General features: G+C 44.9%; 1 protein-coding gene across 2 annotated transcripts in view; it reads right to left on the bottom strand.

Annotated features, from left to right (window-relative positions):
- Window positions 1–14,564, bottom strand: part of LOC133371635 (cytochrome b-c1 complex subunit 2, mitochondrial) — a 30,048-nt gene extending 15,484 nt beyond the window's left edge. The window contains exons 1-5 of one of the 2 annotated variants that reach the window (XM_061599198.1): window positions 14,397–14,564; window positions 4,755–4,844; window positions 4,494–4,643; window positions 1,943–2,007; window positions 51–107 (exon numbers count right to left, since the gene is read on the bottom strand). In XM_061599198.1, coding sequence (XP_061455182.1) covers window positions 51–107; window positions 1,943–2,007; window positions 4,494–4,643; window positions 4,755–4,844; window positions 14,397–14,432 — 398 coding nt within the window. In that variant the 5' untranslated portion in view covers window positions 14,433–14,564. Of the gene's footprint in view, window positions 1–50; window positions 108–1,942; window positions 2,008–3,660; window positions 3,761–4,493; window positions 4,644–4,754; window positions 4,845–14,396 lie in introns of those variants that run through there. The other variant, XM_061599199.1, reaches the window with a different exon arrangement.
- Window positions 14,565–15,542: the final 978 nt, after the last annotated feature.

The following is a 15,542-nucleotide window of genomic DNA, read 5'->3' as shown; positions in this document are numbered from 1 at the left end:
TGCTTACAGAAAGTGTTGAAAACTGATTTGCTAGACATCTAGAAGCTTACATGTAGTCACGCAGGCATTCAACGGAATAAACCATGCTCTCTCTAGTAGAAGTCACACTAAAGAAGAAGAAAAAGGTACATTTTTCAGAAGATTGTATGAGGTTACTGGATTTTAGTATGCTGTCTCTGTTTACAATCCTATTGTGGAGTTGCTTATATTAATGCTTTCTTTCCTTTAACCACAATATCTCCTATATCCAAATGTAGCACACGTGTATACTGTATATTACACAAGTCCCCCTCTATTAATTAGTCACACTATCTTTGTACCTTATATAAGCTACTAATTATCATGTAATCATTATGTAATGCTAACCAAGGCTGTGGGCACGCAGTAGTGAGAATGGCTTTTCTGGCTGTGTTTTGAAGCAACTCTGCCTTCAGCTGGACACACCTCCCTTCCCCACTAATGACTTCCAGCCTTTCAACACCACCCACAGCAAAGCATTGGGCCAATCACTGTCTCTGCCTGAGCTTACAGCAAAGTGTTTTCAATGGCCACACCAGAAGGGGCAATGGGTTGATCTACCAATCAGGTTGTGAAATCTGTCTGAAACTGAATTCAAAAACCACACTGGAGCTGATCTGACCAGGGACGGAGTTTTATTAGCATCATGTGCCCCCGTTTTCAGAAAAAAGAGGTGGAGCCACTGGAACCCGCACAACCTTCAGTGTATCTCTACCAGAATGCTGAAACAAGACATCGGTGTCTGCTTCACAGAGTTTGCAATTCAATAATATTAAATAAGGAGATAAAAGGGTGGATCTACATATTAAACACAATGGAAGTTATAAATACAGTATAAGCAAATGTATCTTAATATGTATTGCATATTTAAAATGAAAATCACTCCTTAAACGTGCAGTTCTTACCACACTTAATTGATATGTGCTTCCAGATATTCAAAAATGTATGCGTTAGGACTAAGGTGCAAGTCTATAGTGTAAACTGAGACTCTGAACAACTGTGTGGTAGACATTTCTCTTTAGCAAAAAGTTAAAATACACTCTTGAATTAGTTCACATACTTAATTTGGCCAGATGCAACATTTACTTAAAAGAAAGTCCATAAAGAGGAATGTCTTGCGCACAGACTCCTTTAGTCAGCTTGCACTGCGTTTATCTCCCTGACCCCACAATGCTTTGATGAAACAAAAAGGAGGAATGTGGTAGGAAGCTCTCTCTAGGGATTTAGACTTGATTTCCCCACCCCCTCCAACCTCAAAATGCCAAGAACTTGAATCCGAGAACTTCTGCATGCAAAGCATGTGCTCTACCACTGAATTATAGCCCCTTCCAAAAATTTTTTTTTTAAAGGTACAGAACGCCTTCTTTCCCTGCACCTAGCAGGGCTTTCTGAGATTTGAATCTGGGACCTCTCACACCCTAACCAAGAATCAAACTGTCCAACAGGTCAAACAAATTTTATAACGATGTGGCCCCCTTTTCCCTCGGTTGCATGAGCTTCTATGAAAAATCCAAGACTTGCTCTCTCACTGTCAAACAGGCCCCTTTGTGTTCTTTTCACGGCCTCCCTATGCACTAAGATGCCTGAGGGAGCAAGCATATAAAAAGAGAAACAGTAAGAGCCCAGGATAAAACCAGAAGTCATAAAAACTCAATTATAAGGAGGGAGATGTAATTAATAATTAAAATAGGATAATGGAGATGTTTAAATGAAGCCCATTTTAATATTAAAACATGAAAAACCCAGGGCACACACTTGTTTTCAGTAGTTCAGCCTTGGACTATTCCAAAAGTCTTCACCAGTGCAATAGACTATGAATTGCAGAAATGAGAAATATAGCTCTTTTTAAATAAAAGACATCACATTTTGTGCAATTAACCAGAGAATTCTTCAAAGCACAGGTGAGTTTTAAGCAATTACAAACCTTAGGCTACCACCAACAGCTTCGATGCCGCGGGTGATTCTAAAGGCAGAAGCTCCTTTTGTAGTCTGTAGGAAATAAATGTTTACACTTTCAGTTGCGGACATCAAAACAAAACTGCAGTCATACTTAGCCCATAAAGTTTTGGGGTTTTTAAACTTGGGTATTGCAAACAGATCCACAAAGCCAATGTCTGCATCGCTAAACTGCTTAGCTATAAGAATATGGCACAGCAAGTTAAGGCTGTGTTAAGCTACGAGATTCACACTCTAGGAACTTTCAGAAAGCTCAGTATGTTCTCCATCCTTACGCTGGAACCAGACAAAACTGGAGATGCACAGCTGCTGCTGAAAGTGGCAGGTCTGTCTCTCCTTTTCTCTCAACCAGGTAACACAGCAGCAACTAAGTGGAAGGGGGCTAAGAAAACCTGAACTATGATACTGGGTAACTATATCACAACTCTTATGCTTCCACAAAAGGCAGTGATGGCCACCAACTTGGATGGCTTTCAGAGGATTAGAAAAATTCATGGAGGATTGGCTATCAATGACTACTAGCCACAATGGTATGTTCTCCCTCCACTTTTGGAAGCGCTATGCCTCGGCATGCCAGCTGGTAAGAGTCGCAAGCGGGGAGAGCACTGTTACGCTCAGGTCCTGCTTGCCTTCTTCCCACAGGCATTGTGTTGGCCCCTGTGAGAACAAGATGCTAGACTAGATGGGTTTTGGCCTGATCCAGCAGGGCTGTTCTTATGACACTTTATTTTGGAGACAACTCAGGGCTGCTGCTTTTGGTGCAGCTATGTGGCTCCTGTAACATCCAATTGCAAATTCTATACACGCATTGCCAAGCGATTTCTTAGTCTATAATTGTTTGCTGATATGAGGGAGGCTCTCTGTGCCATCTTTAGTCATCATCCTTTGGGTCTGAGGGCACAGCCTTGAACTTGTCCTTGGGCTCAGCTAAAATATCCTTGAGGGCTTCTTCTCTGGAAGCACGTGCCCTTGCAGATACCAGGATGCTGCAGGAAGTACGATCTAGTGCTTGACCATGACCAATGATCAGAAGACCAAATCAGAGGTCTCTGAGGAAGGAACATTAGAGACTATAGGGTGGGAACGTTTTATAGGCACTTTGGATATTTTCTTTCCCCTCTTCCCTTTGGAATGATGAGGAGGGAGTGACTCAGAGGAGGAAGGATAAGGAGATGAGTAGCCCAATTTAGTGCCTTTTAACTTTCAGCTCCTTAGAAATATCTGCCAGCAGGGCCTTCTTAAGGGAGAGAGAGAGCTTCTTTAGAAATGGAGGTAGTTTGCTGGGTTATACAGCTGGCTGAGTCTGCTAAGATTCAGAAAGGCCAGTTTGCTGTTCCTCAAAACAGGAATGCAGTCTTGTACTGTCCTCTGAGGGCCTCTGGCGGTCAGAGAAAATGATGCAGCCCAAACCTTCCAAAGAAAATGGATGTTGCTCCAGTTGAGGGAGCAGGAGGAAACAGCAATGGGACTCAAGTGGGCTTGGCACGTTGTGCTTTCAGGTGGGGAAGAAGAGGCAGCATTGCTGGTTCCCACAGCCTTGTGCCAGCTGCTGGCATGGACCGCTAAGGCCACCTCCTTTGCTCTTCTCACAACGCCACCCTGAACAGCCAAGAGAGGCTCCGTGGAAGAAGCACTTGTGGCTGGGGGCACTGGGATATTCAATCATGGCGGAGGTGCTGCACTCACCAACAGAGGCCCCATGGAGGGGGGAGGAGGTTCGGGGTAGTGGCCAAGGAGTCTCTTTAACAGTCTCAGTGGAAGCTGTTTTGGGCAGCGAGTGCGAAGGAGCTAATATAGAAGAATGACTTGAAATCAGCTTCTCAGATTGGGTGGTGGTGTTGTCTTTGCCTGCAGGCACCATGGCAGCACAGAAGAGGAAGATAACAGCAGAAAATGAGGAACGGTAAGGGGAGAAAGAGCAAAGAAAGTCTGGGCAAATAGAGACAGAGCAAGCAAAAGAACCTAACAAGAGCAAACCAAAGGCCCATCTAGCCCAACGCCCTGTTCTCACAATGGCCAATCAGATGCCCCAACGGAAAGCCCACCACTAGGACACTGAGTGCAACAGCACAGAAGGGAGAACTAATGGAGCACAAGGCACAACAGGAGAGATCAGATACATATTTGCTGGGGTTAAAGGAAAAAACGGGAAAATCCAGAGAGAGCAGAATACTGAATCTCAAACATCACATGGTCCCTACCTAAGCCAATCAGGAGACGCAACCTATTACAGGAAAGCCTCACATGCTCGCCTGAGAATAACACAATGTTTGACTTGAACTTCTGTGAAATTTTCTTTCCACAAAGATGATAAAAAAATAAAAAGAGAATGTTTTTGGTTAACACAATAGCATGAGCATATGGTTTTTCAGAATTCCGAATGCACTCCTGCCCTTCCTCCCGCTACCGCACCCTTCCCTGCCCCCAATTTCACTTTTAGGAAGCCAGCCCTGAGTAAGCTGACTATCACAATTTGCTTCCTTAATCTAAACTCAATGAAGTCAAAGAAGAAAACCCACCAGGTTAGATGACAGACGCAGCAGGTGAGCGGTCCCCAGATTGGCGGTGCTCTCATACCTGCTGCCTGCTCTGATGAAGACACCAATCCTTGAAACTGGAGAATAGTTTTCCAGAGAAGCAATCACTAAGCCATTTGGTAGTTTTGCAATCTGCATTTAGAAGAGGAGACATCAGTCTATGTGAAACCACACCGCTCCACTGTCTGCTGCTCCAGCTAGCAGGGATGTTAAAATGCAAAGCAACATCCTCTTCAGACTGACCTCAAGATCCTGGGGGTGCAGCTGTGTTGCCCGGTCTGCTCCTCTGGGGGCTTCGGCTTTAGGCGCAGCCTTGAGAGAATAAAGCCTCCTCTAATGAGAGAGAACAAACAATGGTAAGCTAGATCCAGATGCATTTGATCTCATGCTCGGTATTGTCGAATTAACAAGTCATCACCTTAGTAAAAAAATTTTTTTTCTTTAACTTAATTTTGTTTAATTTTCTATTAAAGCTTACCTAGATGAATTCCCAAAGTGCTTTGGGATAGATTTTTATTATTATTTTCTAAACTGTTAAGAGATCCAGGAATTCTGACTAGTAAGCTTTACAACAAAGACTACCTTAAAATTCCATCAGACTGCCTGAGTGGGAGACATGGGAAGCAGGCCTCAATCCTAAGCTCTGCTATAAAACCAGATCCATCAGGCACCTCCTACCCTTGAAGTGTTTCTATGCCAGCTGGTCACTGTAAGAACTAGTGTATAATAATTGGTGCCCGAGTTTGCTTTTTTCTTCTTCCCTCCCTGTCTGTTTTCTCTTATGTGTAGTCTTTTATTAGACTGTGAGCCTGCGGGCTGGGACTGTCTCGTTTTAACTGATTGTATGTAAGCCCCTGTGAGAGCCTTTCTGGCTGAACAGCAGGGCAAAAATGCTCTAAACCAGGGATTCCCAAGCTGTGGTCCATGGACCACTGGTACAGCATCTAATACCATGCATTAGAATTGCTACAATAGGCAGAAAAATCATTAAGTTGTTCACCAGGACGCTCAGCAATTTTCAAGTGGCCTGGGGGGAAAGAAAATTGGGATCCACTGCTCTAAACAAATAAATCAGGGCTTGTTGCTCTTTTCCTCCACTGGATTAAGCACAGCTCTTCTCCCCATGGTGGAAAACCATTTGACAGACATACTCAGCAGCAAATCGAGCACCAGTTCAGTAGCCTGGCCTTGCCCTCCACCCATGCATTAGACAGACTGTTCACCTTAATCATTTTTTTCAATGCACCTTGCAACATCAGCACTCTGCATAGGTAGTTTTAAGGCAAGCAGGAAGAACTGATTTCCCCCCCAGAGGTCAATCCTGAAGACTGTACACCCGTACAAAACATGATGGGTGTGCTTTCTGAGCATGCTCACTGCTCATGTTAGGTACCTTTGCTTGCAGTTCTAGTAATGCAGCCATGCAGTACCTGGCAATAGTTTTGTGGTTGCTCCCTGTGCTACAGCAGGGAGAGCAACTGCTGAAACAGCTATCAGTTGCTCCTGTCTTAAAAGAGCCTCCTACCAGTTACTGGTTGAACTGCAAATCATATTGTACGGCAAGACACAGAACAAATGTCCTGAATGGATGATTCCAAGAAACGACATGGTACAGACGGCAACAATCTGCAATGGAGAAAACCTCCAATATTCTACACCAAGGCAAGCAAATCCTAGAGGACACTTCCCAAGAGGGATCTACAGCAAGATGTTGAAGCATGGAGTGTTCCTTTTCACAATTCCAACCAGCCCTTCCAATACTCTCCATTCTGTCCCTTTGGGTTTTCCGTTCACTCCTCCTCACTCAGTGTTCTGCGTCTGCTGATCATGACCAGTCCTCATTGGCTGTTTCTTCGAACCCTGTGTCATGGTCAGATCACTATCTGGTGAACATAGACCTCACATTGCTGCACACCCTCCGCAGGGGACAGGGACCTATTAGGATGGTCCGTCCCAGACGCCTGATGGAGCCAAAGGGATTCTTGAATGCGCTGGGAGATTTGGAGCTGTCTGAAGGTCGCCCGGTGACAGAGTGGAATAGGGAGATCACCAGGGCTATAGACGGGTGGCTCCGAAACGTCCTCTCCCCCTGAATAGAACTCAGATTGCTCCCTGGTCTGAGGCAGGAGGTCTGAGGCAGGAGGTGAGACGACGAGAGCGCCGGTGGCGGAAATCTCGTTCTGAAGACGATCGGACACTGGTTAGAGCAGCAATAGCTGCCTATCAAGTGGCAACAAAGGCAACAAAGAGGGATTTCTTTGCTGCCTCTATTGCGTCCGCAGAGTGTTGTCCCAGGAGGTTGTTCCAAGTGGTCCGAAGCCTGGTCGGTCCGGTTGCGCAGGAACCTTTGGAGCGCTCTAAAGCCTCCTGTGACACATTTGCCAAACACTTTGCTGATAAAATCGAACGCCTGAAGAGTACGATTCCATATGCCGTGGATACAGGTAGTGGGCCAGAGTTGGCCAGTTGCAATCCGGTCCGGTGGGATCGGTTTCAGCCCCTTCCCTCTGAGGAAGTGGACAAGGTGCTCTCTACTGTGAGGCCGACCACTTGTTTGTTTGATCCTTGCCCCACGTGGCTCATTGTGGGCTGCAAAGAGAGACTGAGCGAAGGGATCAAGGCAGTGGTGAATGCTTCCTTGGAAGAGGGTGCAATGCCATTAGCCCTCAAGGAGGCGGTAATAAAGCCCATCCTGAAAAAGTCCTCCTTGGATCCCCAAGAGTTGAACAACTTTCGCCCAGTCTCTAATCTACTATTTTTGGGCAAGGTGATCGAGCGAGTGATGGCCAAACAGTTACAGACACACTTGGATGAAGCAGATTATCTAGATCCATTCCAATCGGGCTTCAGGACTGGACATGGAACTGAAACAGCCTTGGTCGCTCTGGTGGATGATTTGAGGAGGGCGTTGGATAGGGGAGAACATGCATTCCTCGTCCTCCTGGATCTCTCAGCGGCTTTTGATACCGTTGACCACGGTATCCTCTTGGATCGCCTGGAAGGAATAGGAATAGGGGGCATTGTTTTACGGTGGTTCCGTTCCTACCTCTCAGGCAGGTACCAACGAGTAGCATTGGGAGATGAGGTTTCAGACCCTTGGCCTCTCAACTGTGGTGTGCCACAGGGTTCTATCCTCTCTCCCATGCTATTTAACATCTATGTAAAGCCGCTGGGGCCATCATCAGGAGATTTGGGTTGCAGTGTCACCAATATGCGGATGACACTCAGCTCTATCTCTCATTTAAGTCCTCACCAGAGTTGGCTGTGGATACTATTTCCAAGTGCCTGAAGTCCGTAAGTGAATGGATGGGAGGAAACAGGCTGAACCTGAACCCTGACAAGACCGAGGTACTGCTTGTGGGACACAAGAGAAGGTTAGGAGATACTGACCTGGTGCTGAATGGGGTAAGATTGCCCCTGAAGGACCAGGTTCGCAGCCTCGGGGTCATTCTTGACTCCCAGCTGTCCATGGAGGCTCAGGTCTTAGCAGTGAGCCGGGCAGCTTGGTATCAATTACATCTTATACAGGGGCTGCGACCCTACCTTCCTGTCCATCTACTCCCACGGGTGGTACATGCCCTGGTCTCCTCTCGCTTAGACTACTGTAATGCACTCTACGTTGGGTTACCCTTGAAAACGGTCCGGAAACTACAGCTGGTACAGAATGCGGCGGCACGTCTGATTAAGAACAGCCGTCGCCGTGATCATATCACTCCGGTGCTAGAAGGTCTGCACTGGCTACCAGTTGTTTACCGGGCCCAATTCAAGGTGTTGGTTTTAACCTTTAAAGCCCTATACGGTTTCGGCCCAGTTTATCTAAAGGAGCGCCTCCAGCATCACCAAATATGCCGCCTGACGAGATCAGCCTCACAAGACCTTCTCTTGGTCCCACCAGTTAAAACAGCTAAGCTGGTGCGGACCAGAGAGAGGGCATTTTCGATTGTGGCTCCCACCCTCTGGAACTCTCTGCCCTATGACCTTCGCCATGCCCCCTCCCTGGCAGGTTTCCGCCGAGAATTGAAAACCTGGCTGTTTAGGCGGGCCTACGGGACTCCTGGGTAACCTAGTTGTATCTTTTAAAGAGATGGGAGGGTTTAGATTAATCAGAGGTTGAGGCTCTAATTGTATTTATATGTTGTATTTTATCCTTTTATGTAAGTCGCCTATAGTGGCCGTTAAGTCGGCCAGATAGGCGACGCAGAAATAAAATTTTATTATTTATTATTTTGGGTTGCCCACCCTCCAATATTTTCTTTTTGCATTTCTGCAAGCCTCGAGGTTCCTGAGACTGCTGATACTGCCACACTTGTGCATGAGTGGTGCTACTTTATCTACATGAGGAGCCACACGTGGTAAATGAGTTTACTACTTGTACACAGGATGTTAACAGCATCAGTGATCCATACTGTCCTACTGAAAGATTACTGACATCCCAGTCTATGCTTCTTCCAATATCTCATTTATTTCAGTAGAAACTTACTTCCACCTAGTGAAATGAGCACTGAGAAGGTTAATACATTAAATCCCTCAATGGTTTGACACTACTGCAATGCACTCTACGTGGGACTGCCTTTGAAGACAACTCGGAAACTACAGCTAGTGCAAAACGCAGCAGCCAGACTGCTGACGAGGACCAGACGGTCCGCACGCATAACACCTGTTCTGGCGCGTTTGCACTGGCTACCTATTTGTTTCCGGGCTAGATTCAAAGTGCTAGTTTTGACTTATAAAGCCTTACACGGTGCGGGACCAAAATACCTTGCAGAACGCCTCTCCCACTATGAACCTACCGCTCACTACGTTCAACATCTAAGGCCCTCCTCCGAGTCCCGTCCCATAGGGAAGCTCGGAGGTCTGTTACTAGATCCAGGGCCTTTTCAGTGGTGGCCCCCGAATTATGGAACAGTCTTCCCGATGAGGTGCGCCTGGCGCCTACTCTTCTATCTTTTCGGCGCCAGGTTAAAACCTTTTTATTCTCCCAGGCATTTTAATGTTTATTGTTAATTTCTTTTATATTAGTTGTTAAATGCTCAAGTTGTATGTTTTAATGATTTTATCTGATTTTTTTACTGTATTGTATTTTATTCCTTGCTGTGAACCGCCCAGAGAGCCATAGGCTAAGGGCGGTATAGAAATGGAATGAAATAAATAAAATAAAAATAAACATAATGGGAAGAGGCAGTACAGATCAGCTTCTTACCAAGCCACTTCTCCGCTTTTTTAATTTCCTTTCAGCAAGAAGCATTTAAATATATTAACCTGGTTTTAAGCTCAGCATGCCTTTACTTATGCTGTTGCAGTGTTCTCTTCACCAGTTGGAGAGTGTATGAATATCAGGAAACAAAAAACGGTCAGCATCCAAAGAACCACAAAGAAAGAGGGGGGGAAATCCCAAAATGCTGTGAAAAAAATATTTTGGGATTCTCCTCTCTTTCTTTGTGACTGAATATGAACAACATTCCTTAGGTATAAAGATCTAGCTTTACTGAACATTTCATTACCCTGAATACACACAATTAGCTAGAAAAAAATGTGCATTTTACCCTTAGCTCTTGACAAAAGTGCAGAAAAACTGGTATTAGACATAAAATCTGGTCACTTCAAATGTTTTAACTACTGAAGAGGAAGAGAACCAATTCTTTATAAAGTAACTTTTACTTTGGCTCTCTTCTTGATTGCTACTAAGTTTTAGGAAAGTCAGTCTGACATCCGAGGAGAGAGCTGTAGTTTCTAATAGGAAACTAGGATTTTTTTATCCTAACAACAACCCTGTGAGGTGGATTAGGCTGAGAGATTATGACTGTCTCAAGATCACCTAGTGAGCTTTATGGCTAAGTGGAAACTTGAATTCTGGTCTCCCAGGTTCTAGTTCAACACTGTGACCAGTACAACACACTGGCTCTCTGATAAATTAGTTGTTTGATTATTGTGTTTAAAATTGTAATAAGAAATATTACTTAAAAAATGGCTTGATATATTGCGGGAAGCAGTGAATAAGACTAGGCTGTTGCCAATTTGCCCTAACACCTGTCCTCCTGCAATTCAAATATATGCAAAGCTGTTCACTCCTTGCCCAGGTAGACCTAGCATCCTTTGAAACTACTTTCACATGAACAACAGAATTCCAGAAGCTGCTACTGTGAGACGGAATGGATGCAACAGCCAAGCAGCTTCCCATACAGGGACCTTCCTTCATGCTCTCTTTTCTTTTTGAATCTTATCAATGTAGAAAGTAGAGTGTTGTACAAAGTAGAGTCCAAAAGACACAAGTGGAATAAGTCATATGGGAGGACCTGTTAACACAGTGCAAGTTGCCTGAAACTAGAAGGTAGGGTATAAAGAAAAAGTTAACAAAACACATTAGGCATCCCTGCAAATTCTGCTGTCAAATACTTTTATAGTGAATTAACACATAACACTGGAATCTTTGATCACTGTTTTATAAATAAGACAGTTATGTTTACTGGAGCCAATTTAACGTGATATATCCGTTTAATTAGGACATAGAAAGCTGCCTAATACAGAGTCAGACCACTGATCCATCTAGCTCAGCATTGTCTACACTGACTGGCAGCAGCTCTCCAGGATTTCAGGCAGGGGTCTCTTCAAGCCTTAGCTGGAGATGCCAGAGATTAAATCTGCAACCTTCTGAATGCAAAGCAAACCTACAAAAGCTACAGCCTTTCAAGGAGGAAACGTCTATGGCATCTGGTATTCCCAGCATTAACCAGATCCACGTACTAACCAGAACTGACACTTCTTAGCTTCTGAGATCAGATGAGACGGGGCATGTTCAGGACACAGTGATACCTAGTTTTTTAGAGGAGCAGATCATAATTTGTCAAAACAAAGTTAGGCAACAGCACAGTCATTACAGTACTTCTCAATCCTCTGTCTTAAGGAATAATTTAGTTTTATCTTGATTCACACATCTGTCACTTAAACCTTTCTTTACCTCTACGCAGGATTTCTTTACAAAGTTAAGATTCAAAAGTTGCAATTCTGAAAAATAACCTCGCCCAACATACATGCATGCGCACACTCTTGGTGTTCTAGATGCTGCCACAATGAATGGGATGTGAAACAACCAATCAGGTATTTTAACCTGGCAACCCTAGCTTTGGTTGAATATACACACCCCAACTACAAAATGACACCCTTTGCTGGCCATTGGTGATAGCTTGGGGAGTGGAGCCAGTGTCCAACCCTCATTCTTCAGATTGTTTTCAAGGATGTTGAGATAAAGAGAAGCAGCTACTTATAAGGAACAACTGTTGGCAGGGGAGGGGCTCAGAAATGTTAGGGTGTTTAGGCTATTGGTGGAATTCATCTGGGGGAAGGAGTACACACAGGCAAGAATATTAGGGTTTTGCAGTTACACTTTTGGGGGGGTGTTTTTTGAGGTCATTTACAGATAACTCATTATTAAGTAGTGAATTCTCTTCGTCTGTGACAGCCCTATTACTTATACACATCTCAAGATATGATTACATGAGAAAGGTGAAACGAGAGCTCCTCTAATTCACCCATGAATTATCATAGATTGAAGGGTTGTTCAAGAGTTTTTATCCCAGGCTAACAAGAGTCCGAAGGTGCTCATGCTTGACTTTATTTTGCAACATGGAAAGCTGGCATCTTCCAACAAGACTACTGGCATCACAAGAGGTCAGTGTCTGGAGAAGCAAATCCCATAGGTAAACACACTGAGTTTAAATCCCTGGAGTCACTGACAAAAGAAGAAAAGGTTGCTACTTTTATATTGGACCAGCTTACAGTCACACCTCTAAAGTGTCTTGAGAAAGCATTGTACACTCACAATAAGTTGGTTCCCTTTCACTTCACCAATTATTAACATTTTATCCCATTTTTCCTCCAAGGAGCTGGAAGCAGTGTCCACAGTTCTTCTCTCCCATCACAACAACTCTGCAAAGTAGATTAGAGGCTACCAAGATACAGAAGCTGGTTGAAAATAATCTAAGTCGTCTTAAACAGGTAGGCTGTTTGTTTTCTAATGCAACAGAATCAAACACTTCCATGGGCTTTCTTACCAGAATATTGTGGACAGATTTAACAGCTACACAACAGGCCGAAACAGGCCAGAGAATTTAAAAAAAAGCAAACAGCTCTGTTTAGTAGGTGAAATCTTTAAAGTATTTTTATTACTTCCTTCAGTAAGGGTCCACAGCCATGACTGCTTCCCCTTAAGCTAAGACCACCTGAAATTCAGTGGCTGACATGACAAGTGTGCATCACCTGGTAAGCAAAACACATTTGTTCCTAAAGACTAAAGCAGGTGTGGGGAACTTTTGGCCCTCCAAATATTGCTGAACTTCAACTCCTACCAGCCCAGCAAACAAGGCCAATGGTCAAGGATGATGAGAGTTGTAGTTCCCCATAACTGGACTAAATGATGAGAGTTAAGATTCCCCACACCTGGACTAAAGGACAGCACTGATTGTAAAGTACAGCAAGAGTAAGTCACCACTGGAGAGGCATGGGGAGCCTCTAGCCTAATTCTCATATGGGAGTCAGTAGCCTGCACCTGGGCCTGTATAACTCCAGACAACAGCTGGAAGCTCACACAATGGAATGATTTAAAAACATAGGAAGCTACTTATAACAGCCAGGGCTGTGGAGTCAGAATCGTGGAGTCGGAAGCAATTTTCGGTGGAGTCGGAGTTGGTAGAAATGTACCAACTTTGACTCCAGCTTCAAAATAAATTTTGATTGACAAATTTTTTAAAATATAAATTCAAAATGTCAAAGAAGCTTCCCATGAAGTCTGCTGTAGTTGAGCATTTCACCATAACTCAAGATGGAAAACATTTTGTGTGTCAGTGTATGACACAGGACCCAGATGAAGACAAATGCTGTGATGCCAAGATCAGCACATATTCAGGCCGCAAAAAAAATGCTCCTATGAGAGCTTCCAATTTAAAAAGACATTTACAGCCCTTTCCAGGGCTCTGGATTTGGAAGCAATTTTGGGTGGAGTCGGAGTTGGACAGTAGAAAAATAGAGGAGTTGGAGTCGAAAATTTGGCGTACCGACTCCACAGCCCTCGTAACAGCTCAGGCTATTTGTCTACCTCAGTAGTGTCTACTCTGATGGTCAATGGCTCTCTATAAAGTCTCAGGGAGAGGTCTTCCCATCACCTGCTACCTTATTTCTTGTAACTGTCTTGGTTTCTTATAACCAAACATGCCAGACAAACATAACTCCTCTTTCCACCTTACAAATATAAAATAAACTTTGACAAGCAAAAAATACTCGAAACAAATTCCTCTTTTAAAAAGGAAATACCTAGTTTTAAAAAAAATCTGCAGATGCCAGAGACTACACCAGGAGCCCATTACACACAAAGCTCTGAATGGCCCCTTTCCTGACACCCCTCCAAACAAAATCTAGATTAAAAACCAATCAATAAGAATACATGTGCAGAGAATACTAGCATGCCAAGGTTCTAGCATACTCTTTCTGCTGAGATGCTAGTTTTCTCCGTGCAGGGATTCCTCACCTCCTTCTAATGGAAAGAGCATACTGTCCCTCACCTGCAGCTGTAATGAGAAAACAGCACTTGGCTTTAAAGACAGGCCGACCTCGGGGCGCCTGGAGTGACCTTCAACCTCCCCATCGACGAGACTGTCGTGACCCCCACCGTTGCACCATTTCCCTCCCCGAGCAGACTACTGGGAAGCAGCAGAGTTCAGAGGAAGAAAAGCGCCCGCCTTCCCCTTCCCTTCGTCCCCCGTTGAAAGGCCCACGTCAAGGTCGCTCCCATTCCCGTGAAGGAGGAGCCGTGTTTTCTCCAGTTCGCCTTCCCCGGCCCAGGCGGCTGCCTTGCAGCCGCTCCCACTTCCCCACCGCTCGGTGGGTATCACTCACCGAGAGGTACCGCGCTACAACCGGAACGGGCTTCATCGCCTCCGACGGCCACAGACTCCCCTGAACCTTCCCGGGGAGAAATCCAAGATGGCTGCTGCGGAGGAGGAAGCGGAATTTCGGGCTTCCCCTGAATATACCTTGCGGCCTCTCTTTCCCTAGCGCAAAACCATAGAGAAAGGGAGACTTTCTATATTATGTCTATTTCCCCCAATGTCTCTGGGAAGGCGACTACGAACCCCACCCCCACCCGAGGAGATTACCGTTCTGTCATGGAAACCAGGAGTAGACAGTGGCTAGAGCGTCCCGGACTTAATCAAGGGGCTAACAGGAAGTAAAAAACCCGCTCAATTGCAGTTGGTAGAACTCTCTATGTGAGGGGCAAGAGTGGTGGAGATGCATGGGAATTAATGTTAAACACGCACGTTCACAAAACCCTCACGGGAGGAAGGGTTAAAAGCCCCCTTTCCTCACGGTGCTTCGAAATAATGATGACCTGTATCCAAAAAGTACAAATAAACCTAGATGATGATTGTGCTGTTCTTCTGAAAAACCTCGTCCGCTGACAGAGGTCTTCCGTCTTAAACTCCTCCAGACATGCAGAAAATTGAACAAATCGAGATACCATGATGAAGAAGGCTTCACTTGTTGAATGTCTACCTTCCATCTGGTTTTTACTGGCACAGGGTATAGCATGCTGAATCCTATTAAAGTCTCATATACTCAGGGGTGTAGTAGTTGTCTGCAGTCTCGGGGGTCTTAAACCCCTTACTTTTTTGGGAACAGGGTCCTATGTCTCCAGCATTTTACACGCCAATCAGCGGGAGAGGGGAGTGTATTAGCCGCTGAGAAGAGTCTTCTGATATGCTCCCTTGTCCTTTCCTGACAATTGGAGCCAACCAGAGTGAAAGGAGTTGAGTCTGCCTCTGAAAAGACTCTTTTCCATAGCTAACACTCTCCTCTTTCATGCTTATTTGGCTCCTAGGGATGTCTGTTGTTGCGGGAGAAGGCATTAACCAGAATCTCATTTTCAACCCAGCAGCAAAACAAGGGGGTGAGGAAGGGGATGTGGCTCTGACCAACATAAGTTGATCATACACTTCTGAATTTGCCACTGCAGTACTGCATTTACTACCCAGAAAAGTAGGG

This window comes from Rhineura floridana, chromosome 17 (genome assembly GCF_030035675.1).
Source record: "Rhineura floridana isolate rRhiFlo1 chromosome 17, rRhiFlo1.hap2, whole genome shotgun sequence".
In the NCBI taxonomy this organism is placed as follows: domain Eukaryota; kingdom Metazoa; phylum Chordata; class Lepidosauria; order Squamata; family Rhineuridae; genus Rhineura; species Rhineura floridana.
This window is presented reverse-complemented; position numbering and strand designations above follow the sequence as displayed.